Below are 23,511 nucleotides of genomic sequence, written 5' to 3' on the forward strand. Positions count from 1 at the left end.
ACGTACCGCGACCATTCACCCTTTTTTTTTTTATTATTTTCTCTCTTGCTCTTAATATGTAGTCCTATGTGAATGACACCTTTTTTCAGGACAGCCATTGGTGTGGCATTGAGATTTCTCTCCCTTGGTCATATAATATGCAGTATTTGAACTTTATCATGCTCTCGTTATTATACGTTTACTACTATATCGCAAAAGCCATCTTATAAATATGGAAGAGTTAGAAAGTTGGACAAGTGAAGGCATGGGAAGGGGAAAGATACAATTCTAGGAAGAATACGTGATTAAAGGGCTTACCTAGTGTACGAGATTCCCGCCACTACGATTCTGGGAGGGTCAGAATGTAAGCAGTTTTACCGCTGCTTAATTTATGTAATCACAAGGACCCATTAGATGAACATTTGCCAATTTTTATGGGATATTTTACTAGAGATTATTAGAGTTTAATAATGATTATGGGTAGAAAATTTTCAGTATTTGAAGAAATGAGGCTCAAATTGACACTAAAATCACTTTATATGCTTCAAGGCTCAAGCAGACCTTTGCTGAACCCCGGAGTAACTTTTAGGTAATTGGGTGCCAAATGAATCCCTGACAATGATTATATCAAGTTTGTTCAAGTAAGGGAGAGGATTCCCCACATTGCTAGAATATGAAGAATTTTTTAGTAATGGGACAGATCGATTCTGGGTTTTAGCAGGTCGATTCAGGAACAGTTCCCGGTTTCGGTCTCAAATTGACACTTGTTTTTTGATCTATCTTATCTAAGTGCTCAATGGGACTTTAACTACATCTACATGAGAGAAGAAGGGGGGAGGGGAGGGGAGTAGGGGGTGCCTTATGGCATAAGATGAAGATTGGAGAGTTGAACCCATGAACTCCTAGGAGCCTGCACTGTACTGGGAAGGCTACAACCAATTGATCAGCAGTTGTCTTCAAATTGACACCTTTAAGTGCTTCTATTCCCTATTCCTTTCACTTTCTTGAAAAAGGCAAAGGTTCACTGGGTGGTTCACCTATTTCTACCACATGTTAAACTAGGAGGGACTGAAATTTGGTGGATAGGTAGATCCACAGGCCCACTGCTCATATTTTAAGCATAAAAAAATCGGTTTCCGAAAGCTATCCAAATCCATTCAAAGCTAATCGGACGTTGATATGAATATTTCTATTTCAGATCGGATATAATTTGAATTGATCCATTTAGGTCCAATTATAAAAACATGATTAAGTAATATTTTATGAATAATATTTTTTTTTATACTAATAATACTCTTATCAATTCGCTTATATTACAAATAATTTAACAAAAAAAAAAAAAAAAAAAAAACAAAGCTTCATGAGGAAATATATGTAATTTCAGTAATGGATTCAACCCATCACCTTCTTGTCTTCTTGAATTTTTGTCTTCTCAAAATCTTCACCATCCAAAGCAGACATTGTGCCTGCAACACTGTTCTCTACATACTCACGACTCTACTCTCTAGTCTCCAATAGTGATGTAAATAGATAGTCAAAATCCATATTTAATTCGTATTCGTAACAGTTTAATGGAATTTATTTGGAAGATCTTGATAGGTGGGTTACCTACAAAGCAAAGGCTACCTTTCGCTTCAATTATGGACCAACCATGACATTTGTTGTGAGGGAAATGAATCTGATTTTACTGTCATGTAAATTTGTTAAACATATCTGGTTTGCAAGGTCTCTATGATTGAGGACGAAATTCCTCCAAGCAAACGCGTTATTACACATTTTCTATTCATTTCTTTCTAATACTTCTTTTAGTTGTAGTGACTTGCATCGTATCTTTTCTATGGTTGCTATTACACTATAGTTTATATGACATGCTCGTAATCAATGTTGTTTTCTTTAGTCAAAGCCAAATCCTCGTTTAACTCTTGCTCATTTTAATCGTTGGATTACCGGTTTGAGAGTTTTATCCAATCATCTACTATTTCAGATTTGAACTCATCACCCCCTCCCTGTGACATAAAGGTTGGCCAATGTATATCACCCTATTTTCTGGAACCTATGACCCATAACCCATGACCCATGTAGTGGAATTTCAGGATGAGTTTCTATGATTAAAAGGTCGTACCCAGTGCACAAGGCTCCCGCGTTTAGCAGGGTCTGATGAGCTTCTAGGGTTGTTCACAACATAGATTTATTTGAGGTTTTATGGATTTTGGAATAGCAAACTGTGTACAAGAGGCGAAGGCAAGGGGCTTCCAACAAGAATTGAAAATGGCAATGATAGTTAGATTCACAGAGCTAGTCGCATGGACAAATATTGGAGATTTGAAATATTGGATTGAGTCTCATTAGTAACCTATGTGGACTTGGGAGTCATTTTCAATCTCACTGACTTTTTATAATAGGTTAGGGTAAAAGAACCCAGCTTTGTGGCGCTTGTGCCTACAGGCCCTAGAAGAAGGGAGGCAAAATGACCGCCCCACTCCCTTTAATATGAAAAATCTCCCTGTTGATGCTGTGATTGGCCATCACACTGGCACATGGGCCACAATGGCATACAAAGAATAAGGACTGCAATAAGGTCGGGTTGGGCCGGGTTTTTTAAAACAAAACCCAATCCTGAGTCCCTTTAGCTAGGCCCAATCTCGGACAGGTCCTGCCTCAAGGCCAGAAAAATCTAACCTTGACCTGACCTCAGCGTCGGGCCAAACTGACCCTAATTGGCTCTGAGCATGGGGAGGGGGAAGGGAGATGTAGGGGCTGAACCAGGCTGGTAGGGTGAAGAAGAATGAAGAAGAAGAAGAAAAATAAGAGAAAGCAAAAGGAAGAAAAAGAAGAAAAACACAGAAAAAGAGAAAGAAGAAAGAAAAAGAAGACATGGTCAGGTTGGGTTGGATTGGGCTAAGTTCGAGTAGGGTTGTAAACAGATTGGATTCGGCTCGGATAGTGCTATATCCGCATCCGCATCCGATTAGCTATCGGACGGATTCGGATAGTTCTAAATGGATACGGACACGGATACGGATCGAATATTTTATCCGTTTACATGTAAATATAGCTTTTCAAATAGCTATAGCATATCCGTATCCGCATCCGTTTAGCTCTCGAACGGATTCGGATAGTGCTAAACAGATACGAAAAACGGATATTCATTTACACCCCTAAATCCGAGTCTTCAACCTTGATCCGACCCCAAGGCTCAGAGTTAAAAATTCTCAACCCTAATCTGCCCTCACAGCCGAGATATTCCAGTACAGGCCCTGTTGGGGTTCAAGGCGGGTTGCACTTGCACCCCTACAAAGAACCCTCTCTCATATTTTATTGTCTTTTTTCTTTACGTTTTGTTTTTTTCTCATGTTGCAAACAAAAGCCCTAACTAACCAGCGAGGCAAAAACCTCATTTCTTCATCTTCATCTCCAGCTAAACCTGCAACGGTCAAACTCTTCTCAGTAGTCACCCAAAATCCTAAGCCATGGACATTTCTCTAACCAGAGGAGTCCTTGCCCATGGCGGAACACCCAATCTCCTTCTCTTCTCTCCTCATTCAATTCCAACTTTGCAACAATGGCCTCCTTCGAATCTCCGGTTCTCCACCCCAAAGCCCTCGATTTCTCAAATTAGGGTTAGGGTTTCTGCCACTGGCGTTTCATCGACTGGACGAGAGAAAAACCCTGTGATCCGGAGGATCAAGAACGTAGCTAGAACTGTGATCTTGACTACAACAGTCGCAGCTTTGACGCTCGGGAGGTTCTCTGGGTTACCTGCGAGAGCTGAGGCTCCGCAGACAATGACGGAGGAGAAGCAAGCGTTTGAAGAGGAAGAAACCAAGGAATCGCCGCTTTCACAGTTTCTTGAGTCGCATTCTGATGCTGTTGATGCGTTGAAATCTCTCTTGCAACGGAAGCTTGAAGACGGAGAAGACGAGGAAGGTTTGAAGATCTTGAGACGCCTAGTTGAGGTTCAACCGTTGGAGGTGGAGTGGAAATTTCTAATGGCGAGGTTGCTGAATGAGATGGGAGAGAATGCTGAATCTCGAAAGGTTTACGAAGATATTTTGGCGGTAAATCCTCTCTCTTTCGAAGCCCTATTCGAGAATGCCTTGCTTATGGACCGTTGTGGAGAAGGAGTGGCTGTTTTAAAGCGTCTCGAAGAAGCACTGGAACTTGCAGAGGAGGAGCAGAAAAGTAAGGAAGCGCGTGATGTGAGATTAATTATGGCTCAGATTCAATTCCTTCAGAAAAATATTGATGAGGCTTTAAAGAGTTACCAAGAACTAGCAAAGGAAGACCCAAAAGATTTCAGGCCTTTTTTCTGCCAAGGTGTGATTTATAGCATGCTTGATAGAAACAAAGAGGCAAGAGAACAGTTTGCAAAGTACCATGATCTTTCGCCAAAGAAGTTCGAGGTCGATGGTTTTTTGCAGACTCCATTGACAAGGATGAAGCTCTTCGGGACTGATTCGGAGAATTGAAAATAGGGATTGTTTTGCTGTTGAGTATTTGAAATAATTGGAGAGATGAGTTCGTTTCTCTGTACGGCGACAATGGGTTTCCTGGTATCTCTTTACCTCTGTTAAAATTCTTGTAGTTCATTTCCAGTTTTGTTCTTGAAAAAATTTCAAAGCAATGCTATTGAATATTCCATGGCAACTTCCCATGAATTGTTGGAAGAAATGGGAAAAGGAAATTAAAAATCTGTTCTACTGCATCTATGGATAAATTTACAAAGTTCTGCAGTAGTTCTGCTTCCCCAAATTAAGAATAGAATTGCTACTGTAAGTAACTTTTCTTGTAAAGTTGGGAGACAGAAATTAAATATAGTCTATCTAGTGATTTTCCTTTGGCTTCTTTAAACTGTTAGCTGGTTAAATTTACTATTCTACTTTGTGGGGTTGTTGAATTTCTCTTGTTTCTGAAAATGAAAGCAGAGGTATTGTGATCAATGTGGTCTAGAATCTGATTCGGGCCTCAGTCTCAGGATGAACTTTAAATTGCTACTAGAGAATTTGGGTAAAGCAAAGATCTGTTGGTAATAATTTCATGAGTGTATTCCTTGCTAGAGTTAATTGAAATCTGGACTTTGGTCTGAGGTCAATCCCTTCATCAATTATAACTAAAACAATCTTCATGGAGACTGCCCTGTCAGATCCTTGTTTCACTTCAATTGTTCAAGGACTTCCCAGAGTACTGGTAACCAGAAATCTATTTAATATTCAGCAGTTTCCTGGGATGAATATTTTGTCTCAAGCTATTGTTATGCATTTTTTTTTCCCATGGATATCTCCATTGCGATCTAGTGGTTGCAGGTTCGAGTAGGGAAACAACCTCTCTGTGAAGTGGGGGTAAGGCTGCATACATTGTGACCCTCCCCAGACCCCACAATGGCGTGACCCTTGTGCACTGGGTATGCCCTTGATAGAGGGTGATGTTTCATAGAGAATTCAAATAGGATGGATGAAGTGGAGAGGATGCATTTGGAGTTTTGTGTGATCAACGTATTCCTTGAAAAAATGAAAATTTTATGGGACAGATACGACCGGCTATTATGTATGGTCTGGAATGTTGGGCAGTTAAGAAGCATCATATTAAGAAACTCAGTGTTGCTGAGAAGAGGATGTTGACATGGATGTGTGGCAAAACTAGGAAGGATAAATTAAGGAACGATCATATTAATTTGTGAGTAGCTCCGTACATGATAAGCTACAAGAAAGTCGTTTGAGGTGGCATGGCCATGTTCAAAGGAGGTCTTTGGATGCTCCAGTATGGAGGAGTGATTTGATTCAAATAGGAGCTAAATGAGCCAAAGATCGACCTAAAATGACTCTAGGAGAAGTGGCGAGGAAAGAAATCCATAGCTCAGGCCTTTTATCAAGTATGACCTCGAATATAGCTGATTGGGGGGTAAGGGTTGAAGTAGTTGCCTTAGCTTGGCTGAACAGAAACCTCCTTTGAAGGCCCAAACCAAGTGGTCCAAATCAGTTTTCTGGTCTGGCAAGGGCTGGTAGACTACATAGGATGCAATCTTTATTTTATTTTATTTTATTTTGGTGGGTAGATTACGTAGAAATTATTTTGGTAGTTGCTAATTTGAGTTATTCCTAGTTTATTTAGTTTCCAATTTTAATATGTTAGGGAGTTTCTTTATATTCATTGTAATACGTAGGAGAACACAGAATTGAATGAATAGAATGAAAAGCTTGTTTGTGCAAATGTGCTTGCTGTAAGCATGCGAAACCAGTGTCTGGTGGTTCCTTCTTCCTCCCAGGATGGGTTCTTCCCCAATTGATCTCCCTTCAATCTCTTCCCAATCTCAGGTACAGCCCTTACTTCCCTCTTATTTTATTCATCCTCTCCTTATATTAGTTTCCTTTCTCCCTATTCTATTACTTCTTTAATTATTTTTCCTCCTGTTGTATTACTGTCCATCCACTCCTATTCTGCATCTGGCGGTAATACCAGTCCTTTAAGCGTTGTTTAGAACTCTCCAGTGGAGAACCGGCCTGACCCAAAACTTTTTGTGTTGGATTATCAGTCTAGGGTGACCCAAAACGTTTAGGATTGGCTCCCCAAATCCTCCTCTCAGGGTGTGTTATCCAACCTGAGACCAAGTCTGGTCTCTGTTTACTGTCAGAAAATTTTCAGGAAGTTGCTTGTCTTCAGGTGAGATATTTACCTTTGCTGCCAGTGGGTTAAACAGGTGAAGATTCGAATTCCATACCCTTGGAACTCCTATCGTTTGAGTTCTCTTCACTGCAAGGAGTCCTCCTGTACTGCTCATATCACAGGTTAGAGGTTGAGACGAGTCCTCTTCCCCTGGTTATTAATTAAAACTCTTTTAAACCCGTATTCCTATATTGCCCTCTCCATAATCTGTTATTACTATTGAGTCTTATTTACCTACTGTTCCAAGAATACCTCCCTATCTTAAGTGTTATTCCATTCACTTGACTTCCATTAATTACAAATCTGCCACTCTTATAAGCTTCAATCCATTTACAGAATTGCCATCCTCTTCCTAAACATTGCTTTATTTACTTTTTTGCCGCTTAACTTTGGACTTTGAGTGTTTTCTTGTTTGGGTGGGTCCACATGCGATCCAATTAGGGTTAACCCTACCCGGATTGCACAAAAGATCCATGTAGCTGACCCCATTTAGTTGGTATCAGGCTGAGTAGTTGTTGACTTCAGATGAAAGCTGTGCAGGCCCTCCTAGTACCACTAGGAAATAGGAATACAAGGCAGTGATACTAGAACTGATTCTAGCTAATCAGACTCAGGATCTCGCGCCAGAATTCAAGACAGCAGATGTGCAGGAACTTAGGTATCAAATCTGAAGCAACTCTAACCAGAAGCTAGCTGGAAATAGAAACTTGAACAGAGTACTGCAGGCTAGTTATTGAAAGAAATAAAGTAGAAACCAGAAGAAGGAATAGAAATCAAAATCTCCATCCCCAACCCCCCCCCCCCCCCCCCCACGGGGGGGGGGGCCCCCCCCCCCCCCCCGCCCCCCCCCCCCCCCCCCCCCCCCCCCCCCCCCCCCCCCCCCCCTTTGAACAGAGAGTACTGCAGGCTAGTTCAATAAGAAATTCAGATGAAAGAAATAAAGTAGGAAACCAGAAAAGAAGAAATCAAGAGGAAGAAGAAATCAAGAAGAAGAAGAAATCAAGAGGGAGATAGAAGATGCAGAAATCTACCTGCACCTGCAATGCCTACTGGAATCCCACCAGATAACCACCTGAGAATCTCTAACCAGTCTCTCTATGTATGTAAAAAAAAAAAAAAAAAAAATTCATAGCTTTACTCATGAGCTCTTGGGTTAGGTATACAGATTCATAAATTGACCCTCTAATCCTCCTAAATTGATTTAGAACTCCAATTACTCTACATGGAATAGTAGTAGTTCTGTTGCTTCAAGGGTTGGCCATAGAGATGTTCTAGGGAAAATGAAAAGAGGAAACTAAATAAAACAAGGAAGTTTCCTGTTGCCTGCACCCTTGTGTGTCTCCTCCCTGTAAAATGTCCTCCCTGCCCCATAGATTGAAAGCGGGGCACTGATAGGCCCTCACGCAGGTGTAGGAGCCACACTCCCCGACAGAGAACACTTCCCCAACAAGCAATTATTCCTAGTTCTTTTGATTCACCAGATATCCATCAGTGTGAATAACCTCATCACCCTTCAGATTGGTCATATGTTAAATTTTAAACTCAAAAAATCATGTACGAGGTTTGTTCCATGTATTTGCATATAACTTCTTTGTAGTCAAGTATAGGCGTGCATTCTCAAAGCTGGTGTGCTTTGAGGCCTTGGAGTTGGAGGTATAATTCTGCGTGGTTTGCAATGGGAATTAAATCTCTAATAGGGAAAGGTTAGAGGAGCATAACTCCATTTCTTGTTCCTTAAATAATGCCTGGCTTGCACTAGGAGTTTCAACACGTCTGCTACTTCCAGTTTTATTGTTTCCAGGATAGTTAATATAAACATTACCAAAAAAAAAAAAAAAAAGCTTAGTTAATAAAAACGGGACGGAAACGGATGGTAAGGGTTTTAAACGACATAAAATTCCAACAAAAAAAGGGTTAAAAAAAAAACAGATAATGGCAAAAAATAACGCAAATGGACACTACTTGTTTTAAACGTCTAGACCAAAAAAAAAAAAAAAAAAAAACCAAAAAATGGGCAATATACTCTATAAATTGAAAAATATTTCCGTAATACCTGCTTCTAATGTTCCAGAACAATCATAACATTCCAACATTAATTCCTATATATTCCAAGACATATTTTCATCCAATATCATTCAAAATACAATTTCAAATTTACAGCATAAAAAAAAGAACTCGGCCAGAGTCCTATTGAACAATGTGGCTTGGCTATGGTGTTATTCAGTGTTGTCAACACAATCAATACACTCCCAGAATGATGCATGTTTAGATGGAATTGAGAGTCATCGTTTTAGAAACCATTTTCAGCAGATGCATCAATTTGTATCTCAATTTTCAAGTGTGTGCATTGAATGTGAGTTAAAGGTGATAGCATGAGAAGTTTAGCAATTCAAGTTCGCTTTACGCCGGCGAACGAATCAAGGCGATCAAAGTTTGATAGAGAAAGATATGATCAACCAAGTAAACCATAGTTCAACAAGCCTAAAATAACGTTGAAAGGTATGATCAATTAAGTAAATCATTGTTCAACAAGCCTAAAATATTAAACGTATAAAAAGAAAAGAATGTGTTTTCAAACAAGTTTAAAACAGGAATGCTTGAATGAGAATGCGTTTAAAAGTGACAAAAAATTGAATGGACCGAGTTTTCTCCCACCCATGGTGAATGGGATCTCATTCACTGACGGATAGGAGAGGGCGGGAATGGATATCGGGAGGGTATTTTGGAATATGCTAAAACCCTAGGAGGGGTTTGTGAACCCTAGGATGGTGGGTGAACCGTCCTCTATCGGTGGAGGAAAACTTTTTCCAAATTGAATTGCAGAGAACCAACGAGTGTATAGAGTATTTGCACAGTAAAATCCCACGTTCATGTGTCACATTGGATAAGATTGGAATTTTGTAGTTAGGTAAGCTGTCTTGCTCACAAGTCAAGTTTCACCTCAAATAAAATATTGAAAAATTTTTGACTTTTTTTTTTTTGTTGAAAGAAAAACTTATGAGTAACATCTGATAAACTTCAAGGACAAAAGGACTTTGTTCTGGGAGTGTGGCTCCTGTGCTTAGACATAGGATGGGGCAAAATGACTATCCCACCCTCATAAAAGGCAGAAATTCTGCCCTTATTGATGTTTCCACGTATGCTCTCATTGGCCCATGTGCTGGCTTTGGGGCCACAATCCTAGATTGAAAACTCTTCCCCAAACTTTAATATGAATAGAAGGTAAAATGAATATACATGGAAGGATCTATAATTAAACGAGTCTGGAATTTGATGTGTGGTTAATTCACACCATGACCTAGTTTTTTATATGGTAGACATGTTGGATATGTGTGTCTCATAGCTTATCATGTATTCTTTTTCTTTTTTGGTCAATTCTATCTACCTGTCCAATGAAACTTTAACTACAGTTACAAGAGATTTTTTAACCACTGCCGAGGGGGAGGGGGTGGGGTACCTTATGGTACAAATGTTAAACAGGAGAGCCAATCCCTTTATCTCCTGGGGGCATGCACTCTACTGGAAAACCACTGATCAACTGACCGGACAACTGTTCACCTTATCATGTATTCGAGCAACTCTTAAACCAGCTCTAATATGATCATCCTTACTTTATCCTTCCTAGTTTTGCCATATATCCATCTCAACATCCTCATCTCATTTACATTAAGTTTATCTATATGATGCTTCTTAATTGCTCAACATTCTGCACCATATATCGTAGCCGGGCTGTATTTTAATCTAAGGAGACGGTTTCCTACTAGGGCAGTGTAAGAAGAAATCTGCACACCACAACCAATGATGGGTTAGAAAATGGATCAATTTGAGATATCGAATGACACATTAGAGAGAGAAAAAACATCAAACGGGTATTTTGATAAATATTATATACCAAATCTCATTTACTAAAAAAATCTTTTGATGCCTTTCCCTCCATTTTAATGTGGTATGGGGGAGTTATTCTTGGTTTTAGGACAGCATCAATGCTAACTATCACCTAACTTTGTGTGCACAAAGTCTTACTCCATTTATCGGCATAATAACCAGAGAAGCAAGTACAATAATATCCATCAACAACACCATTTATCTTTAGCAAATGCTTTGCCAACTATGCACTAACGCGTGCTAACACCACATTCACCACTCTATAAGTACGATAGCATAACTAATGGTATATTTTAGAAGAATTGCTTCCAAGTCCCTACTTTGTGTACAAATACTATTTATGACTATTCATGATCTTAGTTGATCAAATGTAGTATGGATATTTAAAATCCAACTAACATGCCATGTACCAGATTTTTTAAGACTACTAATGAATGTTTCCTAAACAGAAACCTTAGAGAACGACTACTTAAGAGGATGTCATATATTTCACTATAATGGAATCTAGTGACACTGTTTTAATTTTATGATCATAGTCTATTAGTCTAATGTTACATGGACCCACCCATGGTTGCTCAATGTGGCAAGTCATGAGTTATTATGACAACAACCAAAATTGATGAACCCATTGTTACATCCATCAATACCCCTTAAGAGGGGAGTGATTTGGTGCACCCCCCATTTTCTGATGGATTGAGGGAGGGGGGGGGGGGTGGGTGGGGGAGACCTTCGCTTCTAAGGAACATGCATGCCAATAAGTTGCCCATCTATTTAGAGTAAGATGGTCATTGTTGTAATGGTATAAAACCTTTTTTTTTTTGTGGATAAAAAACCAATCTACTCTGAAAAGCGAGTTACACTCCTAGAATCTGGGTGATATAGTTCAGATAAATAGGAATCGGGAAGAGGCCATGATGTCCTACTCGTAACAGACAAGATCCTCCTTGCAAGAGCATATGCTAAAACATTAGCAACTATTGAAATAAACTGGAAAATACATCACTCAAAACAACTTACAAGATACCTAATATGTGACATCTTTTGTGTCAGATTTGCAAGGCTAGAAAAGTATAGCCTTGCAATTTGGAAATCGCAATTCGCTTAGGATTTGGGCTCCCAACTTGGTACCTTTTTAAGAAAATGTAAAGTAAAATAAAATTTCAATGGAAAATTGAAAAGTAAAAGTATATGAAAAATAGATCATTAAAGAAATTTTGAGTTAGGATATTTGACTGTAAGGTGGAGAAGGTAGGAGGAGGAGAGAAAAGATTTCTAGTATTTTTTTGGGGGAAAAGATCTCCACAATGACAGTTTTTTTGGCAGAATCGCAGGCGGGCATCCCCCTCCCCACTTAGATCACTGTTCATACTCTCCCCTTCAAAATGTCCTAATTATCCCCTTATTTTCAAGGTTCCTGTAATACCCTCTCCAACCCATGAAACTGCACATGGGCATCAGAGGGAACCCTCCCCAATTTTTTTTTAACTATATCTAATATATTTTTGAGTTAATTACACAATTGGTTATTGTTGTTATGCCTCTTTTAAAATTTAAAAAAAAGGCAAAAGTTTTCTTTCGCGGATGGGGGAAGAAGAATCTCCAACCCACTAGTGATATGATCATATTTGACTCTTGTTCCATCAACAAACTCTCATCCCTATTGATGAACTCGAAAATACCCTCCTTCCCTTTAGTCATTTGATGGTACCGATGACAATATACAAGAGATTCTTCCTTCATCTTGAGCGAAGAAAAACTTGTCCGCCTAACAAATTCACCCCCTATTTATTCTCTCACACACGCACATGGACACATTCATTCTTCACCATATAAGGGAAGAGGTTTTGTGCACGTTATTCATGTATATATGATGCACGACTATGCATACAACCGTCGGATAGAGTGAAAAGGGGGCACTGTAAACCCTCATCCTCAATCTAAGGTTATGTGGGTGGTCATGCATAATGCATGGCTGTGCACAAAACCTTTTGCGTATATATAACCTTCACGACTTCTTGATTACCAACACAAAGCAGCAGTAGCCAAAATGGCAGCTCTCCAGTCACCAACCTTCCATGTCTCTATCACTGAGCCCTTCCTTAGAGAGTCTCCAAAGTTATCCAATGGAACAAAGAGAGCAAATATGAAGAAGCAGCCATTGATGCCAATAGCTGCATCAGTTGTTCCTATGACATCCTCTGCTCCAAAGAGGGAAAAGGATCCAAAGAAACGTGTAGTCATCACAGGGATGGGCATTGTCTCTGTCTTTGGCAACAATGTTGATTCCTACTATGACTGTCTTCTTCAAGGCAAGAGTGGAATCAGTGCCATCGACAGTTTTGATGTCTCCTTGTTCCCTACCCGATTCGCGGGCCAAATCCATGGATTCACCACTGATTGTTATATCAAGAACATGAGAGACCATGATCAGATTGATGATTATGTCAAATACGTTCTTGTTGCTGGTGCAAAGGCTCTCAATGATGCAGGCCTTGGCTCTAATAAACTCTCTAAGGTGGTGAATTCCGAATTTGTTTGGTTTTTTCCCTTTTCTTTCTCATTTTAATTAACCCGGCCACCTTTATAATATGGCTCGATCAGCCATTTGAGCTCACATGTTTCAGGAATTTAGGATGGAAATATAGTGATTCAAGAGGAGATACACTAATATCTCTTAGGAGAGTGCTTCAGGGACTTGGTAATGGATCAAGTCCCCTTGACGCCAACAAAAGTAACTAACAGAAGTACATAACTATTAGTATCTTTCCTGCTTTGCAAGTAGGTTGTGACCCTCTTAGGCTGCCATTCTGGGACCTGGCTCTCCTTCAGCAGTGGCTGGAGCTGGAGGATCCAGCCCAGCAAAAACAGGGGTGTTTGCAACCCTGTTTTTGCTGGGCTGGATCCTCCAGCTCGCGCCACGGCTGGAGGAGAGCCGAATTTGCCTTTCTGGCCCTTCTGTGGGTCTCTATTATGACTCCTTGTGGGTCGGTCGCCTGCAAAAAAAAAAAAAAAAACGTTTCCGTATATTGGTATACCCTCCCATGTATTGTGGTGCACCCTATTGGTAGTATCTGTAGTCCTAGTTTTTAAATGTTTTTGTTATGCAATGTGGCCTACTTTGTTTAGGTTAAAGCTTGACAAGTGAGAAGAGAACCATAATTTCTACCTATAAATAAAATTTGGGTAAAGGCTAGGCACAACGCCAAATTTATCTCTCTCCCACCCCCTATGGAAATGACCCCCTGCCCTTCCTATCGCACCCTTTCCATTGGGCACAACCATGTAGCTCCAAGAAACCCAGCTGCGTGCCCAACCATCTCCCATAAAATTTGAACTCCATCTAATTTGCCATGTGACAAAAATAAGTGCATCGGCATGAATTTCAATACTTTCTTACAAGGAAACAAAAAAAAATGATCATCTTCACAGGTAAATTTCTTGTCTAATATATTACTAATGTTCTCCATTATGGTGTTTTCACAGATGGACAAGGAGAGAGCTGGTGTGGTTGTTGGATCAGGCATTGGTGGGAATTCAGCTTATGTCAATGCAGCTCATCAAATTATAATAGAGAAAGATTGCAGGAAAATACTTCCATTTGAAATTCCTTTTGCAATGACAAACACAGCATCTGCAATGCTTGCAATTGAATTTGGTTTCATGGGTCCAAACTATTCAATTTCAACTGCTTGTGCTACTTCCAATCACTGCTTCTATGCTGCTGCCAACCACATTCGAGGAGGAAAAGCTGATTTGATTATTGCTGGTGGAACTGAATCTGCAATTACTCCTCTTAGCTTAGGTGGGTTTATAGCTTGTAGAGCTTTATCACAGAGAAATGATGATCCTCAAACTGCTTCAAGGCCATGGGACAAAGATAGAGATGGGTTTGTTATGGGTGAAGGTGCTGGAGTTTTGGTATGTTTTAGGAATCTATTTCCTGAATTTTTTTCCTGTCCTGTTCCCTGCCATGTACAGTAGTCCATTTCCTCTCATAGGGAGGCAGAAATGACGTTTTAACCTCCCTCGGGCAGTGTGTTTGGGCAGGAGGTTAGGTCGTCATTTCCCGCCCCCTATGAGAGGAACTGGACCACTGTACCAGGCAGGGAACAAGAGACGATAATGATCCTATATTTCATCTTAAAAAAAATAAAAAACATAAAGAGTAAAATACTTGTACACCCCCTATACTAAACGGTGATTGACTAATTTACAGGGATTAGTTATAAGAAATCTTAAAATGCAAGGAGACTTCAAGTAATAGTTTCAAACTTTATAAGTGTCAAGCAATCGAGCCATAGTATAGGGGGTGTGCAAGTAATTTACCCAAAAATAAAATATAACTTGATCGAGATGGGTTTGTTATGAGTGAAGGTGCTGGAGTTTTGGTATGTTTTAGGCATCTTTTTCTTTATATGCTAAAGGCTGAAATTTTTTTTATTAGATATATCATCTTAAAAAAATATATATAAAAAATATAAAGAGTAAATTACTTGTACACCCCCTGTACTAAACGGTGACTGACAAATGGGCATGAATTAGTTGTAAGAAATCTTAAAATGCAAGGGGCTTCAAGTAATAATTTCAAACGTTGGGAGTGTCAAGCAATCGAGTAATAGTATAGGGGGTGTACAAGTAATTTACCCAAAAGTAAAATATAACTTGATCAAGATGGGTTTGTTATGGGTGAAGGTGCTGGAGTTTTGGTATGTTTTAGCCATCTTCTTCTTTATATGCTAAAGGCTGAGAATTTTTTATTAGATATATCATCTTAAACAAATAAAAAAATAAAGAATAAATTACTTATGATGACCGACTAACAGACATAGACTAGTTGTAAGAAATCTTAAAAGGCAGGGGGGCTTCAAGTAATAATTTCAAACGTTGGGAGTGTCAAGCAATCGAGCCATAGTACAGGGGGTGTATAAGTAATTTACTCAAAAATAAAATATAACTGCCTCAATTGTGCTTTACATTAATCATGTATATTGACAGGTAATGGAGAGCTTGGAGCATGCAATGAAGCGTGATGCACCAATTATTGCTGAATACTTAGGAGGTGCAGTTAACTCTGATGCTTACCATTTAACTGATCCAAGAGCTGATGGACTTGGTGTTTCATCATGTATCAAAAGAAGCCTTCAATATGCTGGTGTCTCACCAGAGGAGGTAGGTACTACTCTTTTTGTTGGATTGGTTATTTTTAGCATGCATGTCTACCATTTAGGCACAATGGTAAGGTTGCTCCATTGTGACCTAGTGGTCGCAGGTTTGAGTCGGAAAACAGCTTCTCTGCAAAACAGAGGTAAGGCTGCATACATTATAATGTTTAAGTTGCAATCTACTTAATTTTCAAAACCTTATGAGAGTCATTTTTTTTAAAAAATTTTTACTGTCCCAGGTAAATTATATAAATGCACATGCAACTTCCACAACTGTAGGTGACCTAGCAGAGATGAATGCCATAAAAATGGTATTCAAGAATTCTTCAGAGATGAAGATAAATGCAACAAAGGTTCTCTCTCTCTCTCTCTCTCTCTTTCTCTCTCCATCTTCATATAAGGATTGATTTAACTAAGTAGTGTCTTTTGATTCTTCCTTTCCAATATATGATTTGGGTGATCAGTTTTCCATTTTATGTTCTTAATTCTTTTGTTTCTTCATCATATGATTTATCCTTTTGGTTTGTAACAGTCTATGATAGGACACTGTCTTGGTGCTTCTGGGGGTCTAGAAGCCATTGCTGTGTTAAAAGCCATAACTACTGGGTGGATTCATCCAACAATAAATCAATTTGTATGTATAAATTTAATTCTTAAATTTTGGAATGAAGGACAAATAAGAGTGTATTTAAAACTACTTAAGAGCTCCAAATTTTTTTTTGTCTTCCCTCTGGTTCTTCTAACTAATTGATTTGTACTTAAATTTTTCTTGAACTATGACAGAATGTTGAGCCATTTGTGGAATTTGATACAGTTGCAAACAAGAAGCAGCAACATGAAGTTAATGTTGGTGAGTAGCAAAACTTTGTGTATAAACTCTTATAAAAGAGCTAAAGTGATAGTTGGAAATGTCGTAATAGCCTCAAAGTTTAACATTGGTAGGATGATAATGTGAACAACATATCTACCAAATTTAACGTCCAACGAAATTGTCACATGAAAGTTATGGATGGGGGGAGGGGGAGAGGAAAGTAAAGGTTCTCTTTTTTTAAGCACATGACAACACCCTCTTATGGGATTTTTATAGTCTCCATTTATCTGCTCCTCCATTTCCTCTCATAAGTGGGGTTGGGGGGGGGGGGGGGGATGGAAATAACCACCCTACCCCCTGCCCGAACACACTGCCCGAGTGGAGTCCACTCCCCCCCTATTAGATGAATGGAGGAAATGGAGGGGCAGATAAATGGAGACGATAATTTTCCCTTCTTATGTTTGAAGTAAAAATGTCAAGAGGATTCATACATATTTTATTATCTTGTTATTATTTGCAGCAATTTCCAATTCTTTCGGCTTTGGAGGACACAACTCGGTTATAACATTTTCAGCATTCAAGCCTTGATCATCTAATTCATTTCAATTTGTTAAATTAAAATGTATGTAAATTCCATGAAATTATAATTATATAATTCTATGTTGTTTTTCATCATTCAATTAAATGGAAAATTGCTTTTGGCACGTGTCAAATTTCAAAGTCTAATCGAATAAAAAACACACTTCTGTCTATTTGCATGCTTCCCTATCTATATCTAAACTGTACACTCTCTTATATAGTCCTCGATTTTTTCAAAGCTCTATTTTACCACTTGAAAAACTCTGATAGAAATTTAACAATAAAATAGGAGACTTATGGATCTAACTGTCCACAAAAAGATGGCTCATATTTGATTCATTTATTCCATGAATTTGATGTTGAAAAGCCATATCTGAGGGTCCAAAGACGATTTAAGAGTGTGTAGAGCCAGTTCGTTCGAGTTTAAGTGTGCATGGATGAGCAACAACCTTTATGTCTTGCGGCCTTTATGAAATTTAATTCTCAGTGTGTTTTTTTTATTTTTTTGATGAAAGTGTAATCACACAAACCACACACCAATCCCAAAAGGTTAATCGATTTTTAGGACCGTGGAATGACGGATATACAGAACACACACCACACTCACACAGCCGATGTGGGACTAAACCCACACACCCCTTCTGTTTTTTTTTTTTTTATGAAAGTGTAATCACACAAATCACACACCAATCCCAAATGGTTAACCGATTTTTAGGACCGTGGAATGACGGATATACACAACACAAGTAAGACGTTATGAATGGGCTAAAGATCACAATCAATCACCATAGGTGGGAACACTGGAATTCTGCTTAGGAAACATCCTTATTCCATCTCTTTTGGGAGAAGAAAAATTGGGTATAAGGAGTGGTCACTTAGACTTAGGGTCTAGGCCTAACAAAATAAAAACATGAATCTAAGACGGCTCTAATGGAGGTCATCGATTTAGTATTTGGTATCAGATCTGGTATCGGCTATTTTGGAAACCAATACAATGCCGCTACGGATTGGCTCGGATCTGATAGTTTGGTCCGTGGTTTTCTTTAAAAAATTGGGTTTTTCTTTTTTCTTTTTTTTTGTTTTTTTTTGTTTTACAATTTTACCCGTGTCTGGACACAGAGGTAGCACACTGCATGCACCCAGGTAGCATTCATTCTCTGTACAAAAAGAATATGAGGGATAAGAAAAATTGTGGAAGAGCAAGGTCTACTCCAAAACAATGAAAATGATCAAAAACCATGAATGGATGAGAACAGCCTTACATTACAATGGCAAAAGCTTAAAATAAATGGACCCAAAGAACAATGCTATGGAAGAAAACATAGGAAGCCATTGTAAAAACAATGGTAACACATAGGAGATATGAAATCAGGAATGAAAACAAAACCTAATCCTAACATAAGATGCAAAGCAAAACTAAAAACACCAAAAGGGTTAGTAGATTCTCACATATATTATAAAATAAAGCAAATACAAGAACAAAATAAAAAGAGTAACTCTATAATACGAAAATAACACGTATTTTCATACGAGAACACTCAAAATAATAGTGTCATTTCACATGTGTACTTAGAAATATATGCATGACCCTTATCTTAAAGGACTTTTGAGGTAATTAAAAGAAGGACCGAGTTACCCTCCATCCATGGTGAATGGGATTCTATTCACTGAGGGACAGGAGAGGGCAGGAAAGGGTATCGGGAGAGTATTTTGAAACATACGAAAACCCTAGGTGTGGTTTGTGAACCCTAGAATAATGGGTGAACCGTCCCCTATGGGTGGAGGGAAACTTGGCCCTTGAAAGACTTGTGTCAAGTTACCCTTTTAAAGGGAAAAAATCTCAAGGATTGATCATGTGTTATCGTTAGCACAGTGGTCACTTCATCTAGATCAAATTACCAAAAGAATTGCTTTTTATTGGTCTCCGGCGATTGCCTTTTGCTCGCAGAATAATGAACCTGAAAAGGCTCTTCATTTCTTTCGGATGATGAATCAACAACCGATCATCTGTGATTTTTGTCCTTGACCTCATGCAGCAATTTATCGAAATTGGTTGAATGGAAATGAATCCATACTCACGTACTCAAGACTCAAGAGAACACGTTATGTGATGTGATTGTTGGAGATGTTCTTATCGATTTTTCTTCTGTGAGGGGAATTGAGTTGAGCAGTGAAAGAGATTTAATTCAATCTGAATTCTCAATACCGGTTTGACATATGAGGTGGTGTATTTACAATTGAAGTTTTATAAGAGTTTACAACGTATACAATGTTCATTACTTGAGGAATACTCAAAGTAGAGATAAGGCAAAAGCAGTGGCTATTCTTTAGGAGTTATCCTGGAGATAATCCATTTGGGTTTGTGTTCTCTAAGGACTCTTGCTGTGACGTGGATGACCCATCTTGTAACAACCGAGTTGTTACTCTATCACACCCCCTCAAGCGTAATGGGAATTCTTGAACTGTGAGCTTGTCCCTTATGTGCTTGAACCTTGAATGTGCGAGCGGTTTTGTCATAATATCCGCCGTTTGATCTTGGGTAGTGATGTAGCGAACATCGAGGACCTTGTTGGAGACTTGATCACGTACAAAGTGATAGTTGATTTCAACATGCTTCATCCTGGCATGAAGAACAGGATTCGCTGCCAAGTATGTGGCCCCGATATTATCACACCAAATCAACGGTGGATATTGCAGCTTGCAGCCTAGATCACGAAGCAGAAACTGGAGCCATATGATTTCTGAAGCCGTGTTGGCCAGGCCCTTATATTCGGATTCGGTGCTAGACCGTGTAACCGTTGGTTGCTTTTTCGAGCTCCAGGAGATGAGATTTGGGCCCAAATAGACACAATACCCGCTAGTAGATTTTCTATCATCAGGGCATCCAGCCCAGTTTGCATCTGTGAAAGCAGTGAGTTCAAATTTGGGAATTCGGTGGATAACAATGCCATGTGACGTAGTGCCCTTTATATAGCGCAATATGCGTTTGACTGCCATCCAATGATCCAAAGTTGGATTGTGCATGAACTAACACACTTTGTTCACACTAAAGGAGAGATCAGGCCGAGTCAACGTCAAGTATTGGAGAGCCCCAACTGTACTGCGATAGAGAGTGGCATCTTCAAATAAGGGGCCAGTGTCCATGGCTAGTTTGGTGCTTGAAGTGGCCATGGGAGTGGCACAGGGCTTACAATCAAGCATGGTAGTACGGTGGAGGTCATTCATATATTTGGTCTATTTGAGAGTAAGACCAGTAGATGAACGAGTCACCTCTAAGCCAAGAAAATAATTGAGGTCACCCAAATCTGTCAAAGCAAATTCCTTTCCCAATTTTGTAATGAGGGAAGACACTCCACCGGATTCACTACCTGTGATTATGATATCATCTACATAAACTAATATCACAATATATGGAGGTACCATCCTTCTTAATAAATAAAGAATTATCAGATTTGGAAATTTGGAATCCAACTGTCAGGAGATAAGAGCTGAGGCGATGGTACCAGGCTCGTGGAGCCTAGTTTACGCCATAGAGAGCCTTGCGAAGGTAGCAAACATGATCAGGATGCCGTTGATCAATGAACCCTTGGGGTTGAGCCATATACACATGCTCAGTGAGATTGCCATTCAAAAAGGCATTTTGGACGTCCAATTGACGAATGCCCCAACCAAATGTGACTGCTAGAGAGAGAACCAGCTGTATAGTCGTGGGCTTCACCACCGGACTGAACGTCTCATCATAATCAAACCCATGTTCTTGATTATACCCCTTTGCGACAAGCCGAGCCTTATATCGATCAATGGATCCATCAGAGTGTGTTTTCATTCTGTATACCCATTTGCAACCGACTACATTCATCGATGGTGTGCGAGGAATCAGTTCCCACGTGCCATTCCATACCAAAGCATTGAATTCAATTGCCATAGCAGTCCGCCACTTAGGGTCCTTATTGGCTATGGTAAAGCATGTGGGTTCAATAGGTAATTGATTCAGTTGAAGTGGGCTAAGAAGGGCTTTGGGCTTGTAAATTTTATTTTTGGACCTAGTGCGCATGTGATGAGTTGAAGTGGAAACCGATTGGGAAGGAATAGGTGGAACATCGGTTGTAGGTGGCTGATGTGGCATTGGTTCGGGTTGGAGTGAGTGTGGTGAATCAGGTTGAGAAGGAACGTTATGGGTGGGCAAATCTAAAATAGTATTGGACCGAGCCAAGGGTAGGAGAGGTGGCTGAGATGGATGGGTGAGCACCCCCTGGGTTGGAGCCACTAATGGTAACTGAAATGTGATAGGTGAGTGGGGCTTGGGCCTAGGAGATGGCAATGTAAGTGAACCCATTAAAGGAAAATGCTTCTCATTAAATACGACATGGCGTGATACATAGATCCTGTTGGTGGGTACGTGGAGACACTGATAGCCCCGATGCTGAATATAGTAGCCCAAAAACACACATTGCAATGATCGATTATCAAATTTATGCTTTTGATAGGGGCGCAGCCAAGGATAACAAGCACATCCAAAAACCCTCATGTCATTACATAGGGGTTGCTTTTGAAAAAGAACCTCAAAAGGGGACTTGTGTTGTAGCAGTGGTGTGGGCATGCGATTGAGAAAAAACACAGCTGTTTGGAAAGCATGCTCCCAATATATTTATGGAACACTAGCGCTACGAAGCAAAGTAAGACCTGAGTCATCTATGTGCCTATGTTTATGCTCCACAATCCCATTCTGTTCCTGTGTATGAGGGCAGGAATAGCAATGCAAAATTCCATTAGTATTTAAATAAGCTTGAATTTTTTGAAATTCACCTCCCCCATCAGATTGAAAACTTAATATTAATACAAAAATATTTTTCCACCTGTGTTTTGAAAGAAATGAAAGTAGAAAGCGCCTCAGATTTGGAGTTTAAGGGAAAAATTCATGTATAATGGCTATAGGCATCAATAAAGGAAATATAATGTTTAAAACCACCATGAGAAATAACCGGAGATGGACCCCATAAGTCTGAATGAATTAACTGCAATGGTGCATTACAAGTACTAAAAGAGCCATGAAAAGGCAAACGATGAGACTTTCTTAAAGTGCAAGGTTCACAAAAATCAGAAGAAGAAGAGGAATCAACAGGTAAGGCATTTTTCTTAATAATAGAGTTCGCCACGCGATAAGCAGGATGACCAAATCGATCATGCCAAACCATTCGAGACACCCGTTCTCCAAGGTAAGCAGTAGGAGAGCCAACTTTATTGGAAACTGGAGATCCAACACCTGAAAAAGAATTATTTGAAGCAGAAGCACCATTGAGAACATAGAGTCCATTTTTATTCCGGCCGTGAAGAAGGATGTTCCTTGAGGATGGATCCTTGACAAAACAAAAGTCAGGATGAAATTCAAAAGCACAATTATTATCTTTTGTAAACTGAGAAACTGACAAAAGATTCTTTTGAATATGGGGAACTCGAAAAACACGATTAAGACGAAACGAAGACACAAGTGGACTTAAAATTGATGAACCAATATGAGAGATTTTCAAACCTGAGCCATTGGCTACGCGAACCTGATCCTCCCCATGATAAGTTGACGGTATGGAAAGATTGGCCATATCAGCAGTAAGATGATGAGTTGCACCAGAGTCCGGATATCAAGCTTTGTCAGTGCTTGTGTGAGAAGGAGCAGCGTACATAGCAGTAGGATGTGGCTGCTGTTTAGTGATGTTGGGATTAAAACGCTGGTAGCACTGCAAGGTCGAATGGCCTGGTGTTGAGCATACTTGACATGTGATCTTGGTGCGATGATCATTTGAATACCGGCTATGTCCTCTGCCACGTCCACGGCCTCGGCCACGGTAGGGCTGGGGATTGGTGCTGGAGTTTTGAGTGGCAGGAGCATCTTTGATAGCCACATTCGCACTTGGTGTGGCTGCAACAGATTCTAGATTTTGGTTATGCAACACCACCTCTTGATTGGCCAAAATACCTAAGAAATCACCCAATCCAATAGGTTCCAGACGAGAAGTGATGGATGAAACAAATCTATCATAGTCTGAACCAAGACTATGAAGAAGGCTGAGAACCATCTGGCTTTCAGTCACGGGCTGAGCATCCGTAGCAAGTTGGGCGGCGATGGTTTTTACCTTTTGAACATACTCGGCAATAGACATAGCTCCTTGCTTTAGGGAACGGAGCTAGAACTCGAGCTGCATAATGAGGGCTTGAGAACGAGAGGAGAAGTGTTTCTCAAGTGCCATCCATATCGCATGTGAATTGTCAAGACCCACAACCAGCGAGAACACAGACTCGCTTAGAGTCGAGAGTAGGCAACAAAGCAACATCTGATCTTGTTGGTGCCAAACATCATACTCAGGATTGCGTTGTGGTTGTGCAGGTGCAGCTGGAGTAGTAGTATTGACGGTGGCAGCAAGGGTGGGTAATGGGCATGGA

General features: G+C 39.8%; 2 protein-coding genes across 2 annotated transcripts; both read left to right on the top strand.

The window, feature by feature from the left end:
* Positions 1–3,375: 3,375 nt before the first annotated feature.
* LOC122663710 (protein SLOW GREEN 1, chloroplastic-like) lies at positions 3,376–4,830 on the top strand. Its single transcript, XM_043859341.1, has one exon. The coding sequence runs from the start codon at positions 3,450–3,452 to the stop codon at positions 4,446–4,448; it is 999 nt and encodes a 332-aa protein (XP_043715276.1). The 5' UTR covers positions 3,376–3,449; the 3' UTR covers positions 4,449–4,830.
* Positions 4,831–12,538: 7,708 nt separating this feature from the next.
* Positions 12,539–17,123, top strand: LOC122664135 (3-oxoacyl-[acyl-carrier-protein] synthase I, chloroplastic-like). Its single transcript, XM_043859837.1, has 7 exons — positions 12,539–13,039; positions 14,008–14,442; positions 15,520–15,693; positions 15,926–16,039; positions 16,219–16,320; positions 16,470–16,536; positions 17,018–17,123. Exons 1-7 carry the CDS (start codon positions 12,572–12,574, stop codon positions 17,083–17,085), a joined length of 1,428 nt encoding a protein of 475 aa, XP_043715772.1. The 5' UTR covers positions 12,539–12,571; the 3' UTR covers positions 17,086–17,123.
* Positions 17,124–23,511: the final 6,388 nt, after the last annotated feature.

This window comes from Telopea speciosissima, chromosome 6 (assembly GCF_018873765.1).
Source record: "Telopea speciosissima isolate NSW1024214 ecotype Mountain lineage chromosome 6, Tspe_v1, whole genome shotgun sequence".
Taxonomy (NCBI): domain Eukaryota; kingdom Viridiplantae; phylum Streptophyta; class Magnoliopsida; order Proteales; family Proteaceae; genus Telopea; species Telopea speciosissima.

Excerpts from the sequence above, each read along its gene's own strand:
- LOC122664135 (XM_043859837.1), top strand. The coding sequence starts at position 12,572 with ATGGCAGCTCTCCAGTCACCAACCTTCCATGTCTCTATCACTGAGCCC. Across the intron at positions 13,040-14,007 it reads GCTCTAATAAACTCTCTAAG|ATGGACAAGGAGAGAGCTGG; the intron begins GTGGTGAATTCC and ends GTGTTTTCACAG. Across the intron at positions 15,694-15,925 it reads CTGGTGTCTCACCAGAGGAG|GTAAATTATATAAATGCACA; the intron begins GTAGGTACTACT and ends TTACTGTCCCAG.
- LOC122663710 (XM_043859341.1), top strand. The coding sequence starts at position 3,450 with ATGGACATTTCTCTAACCAGAGGAGTCCTTGCCCATGGCGGAACACCC.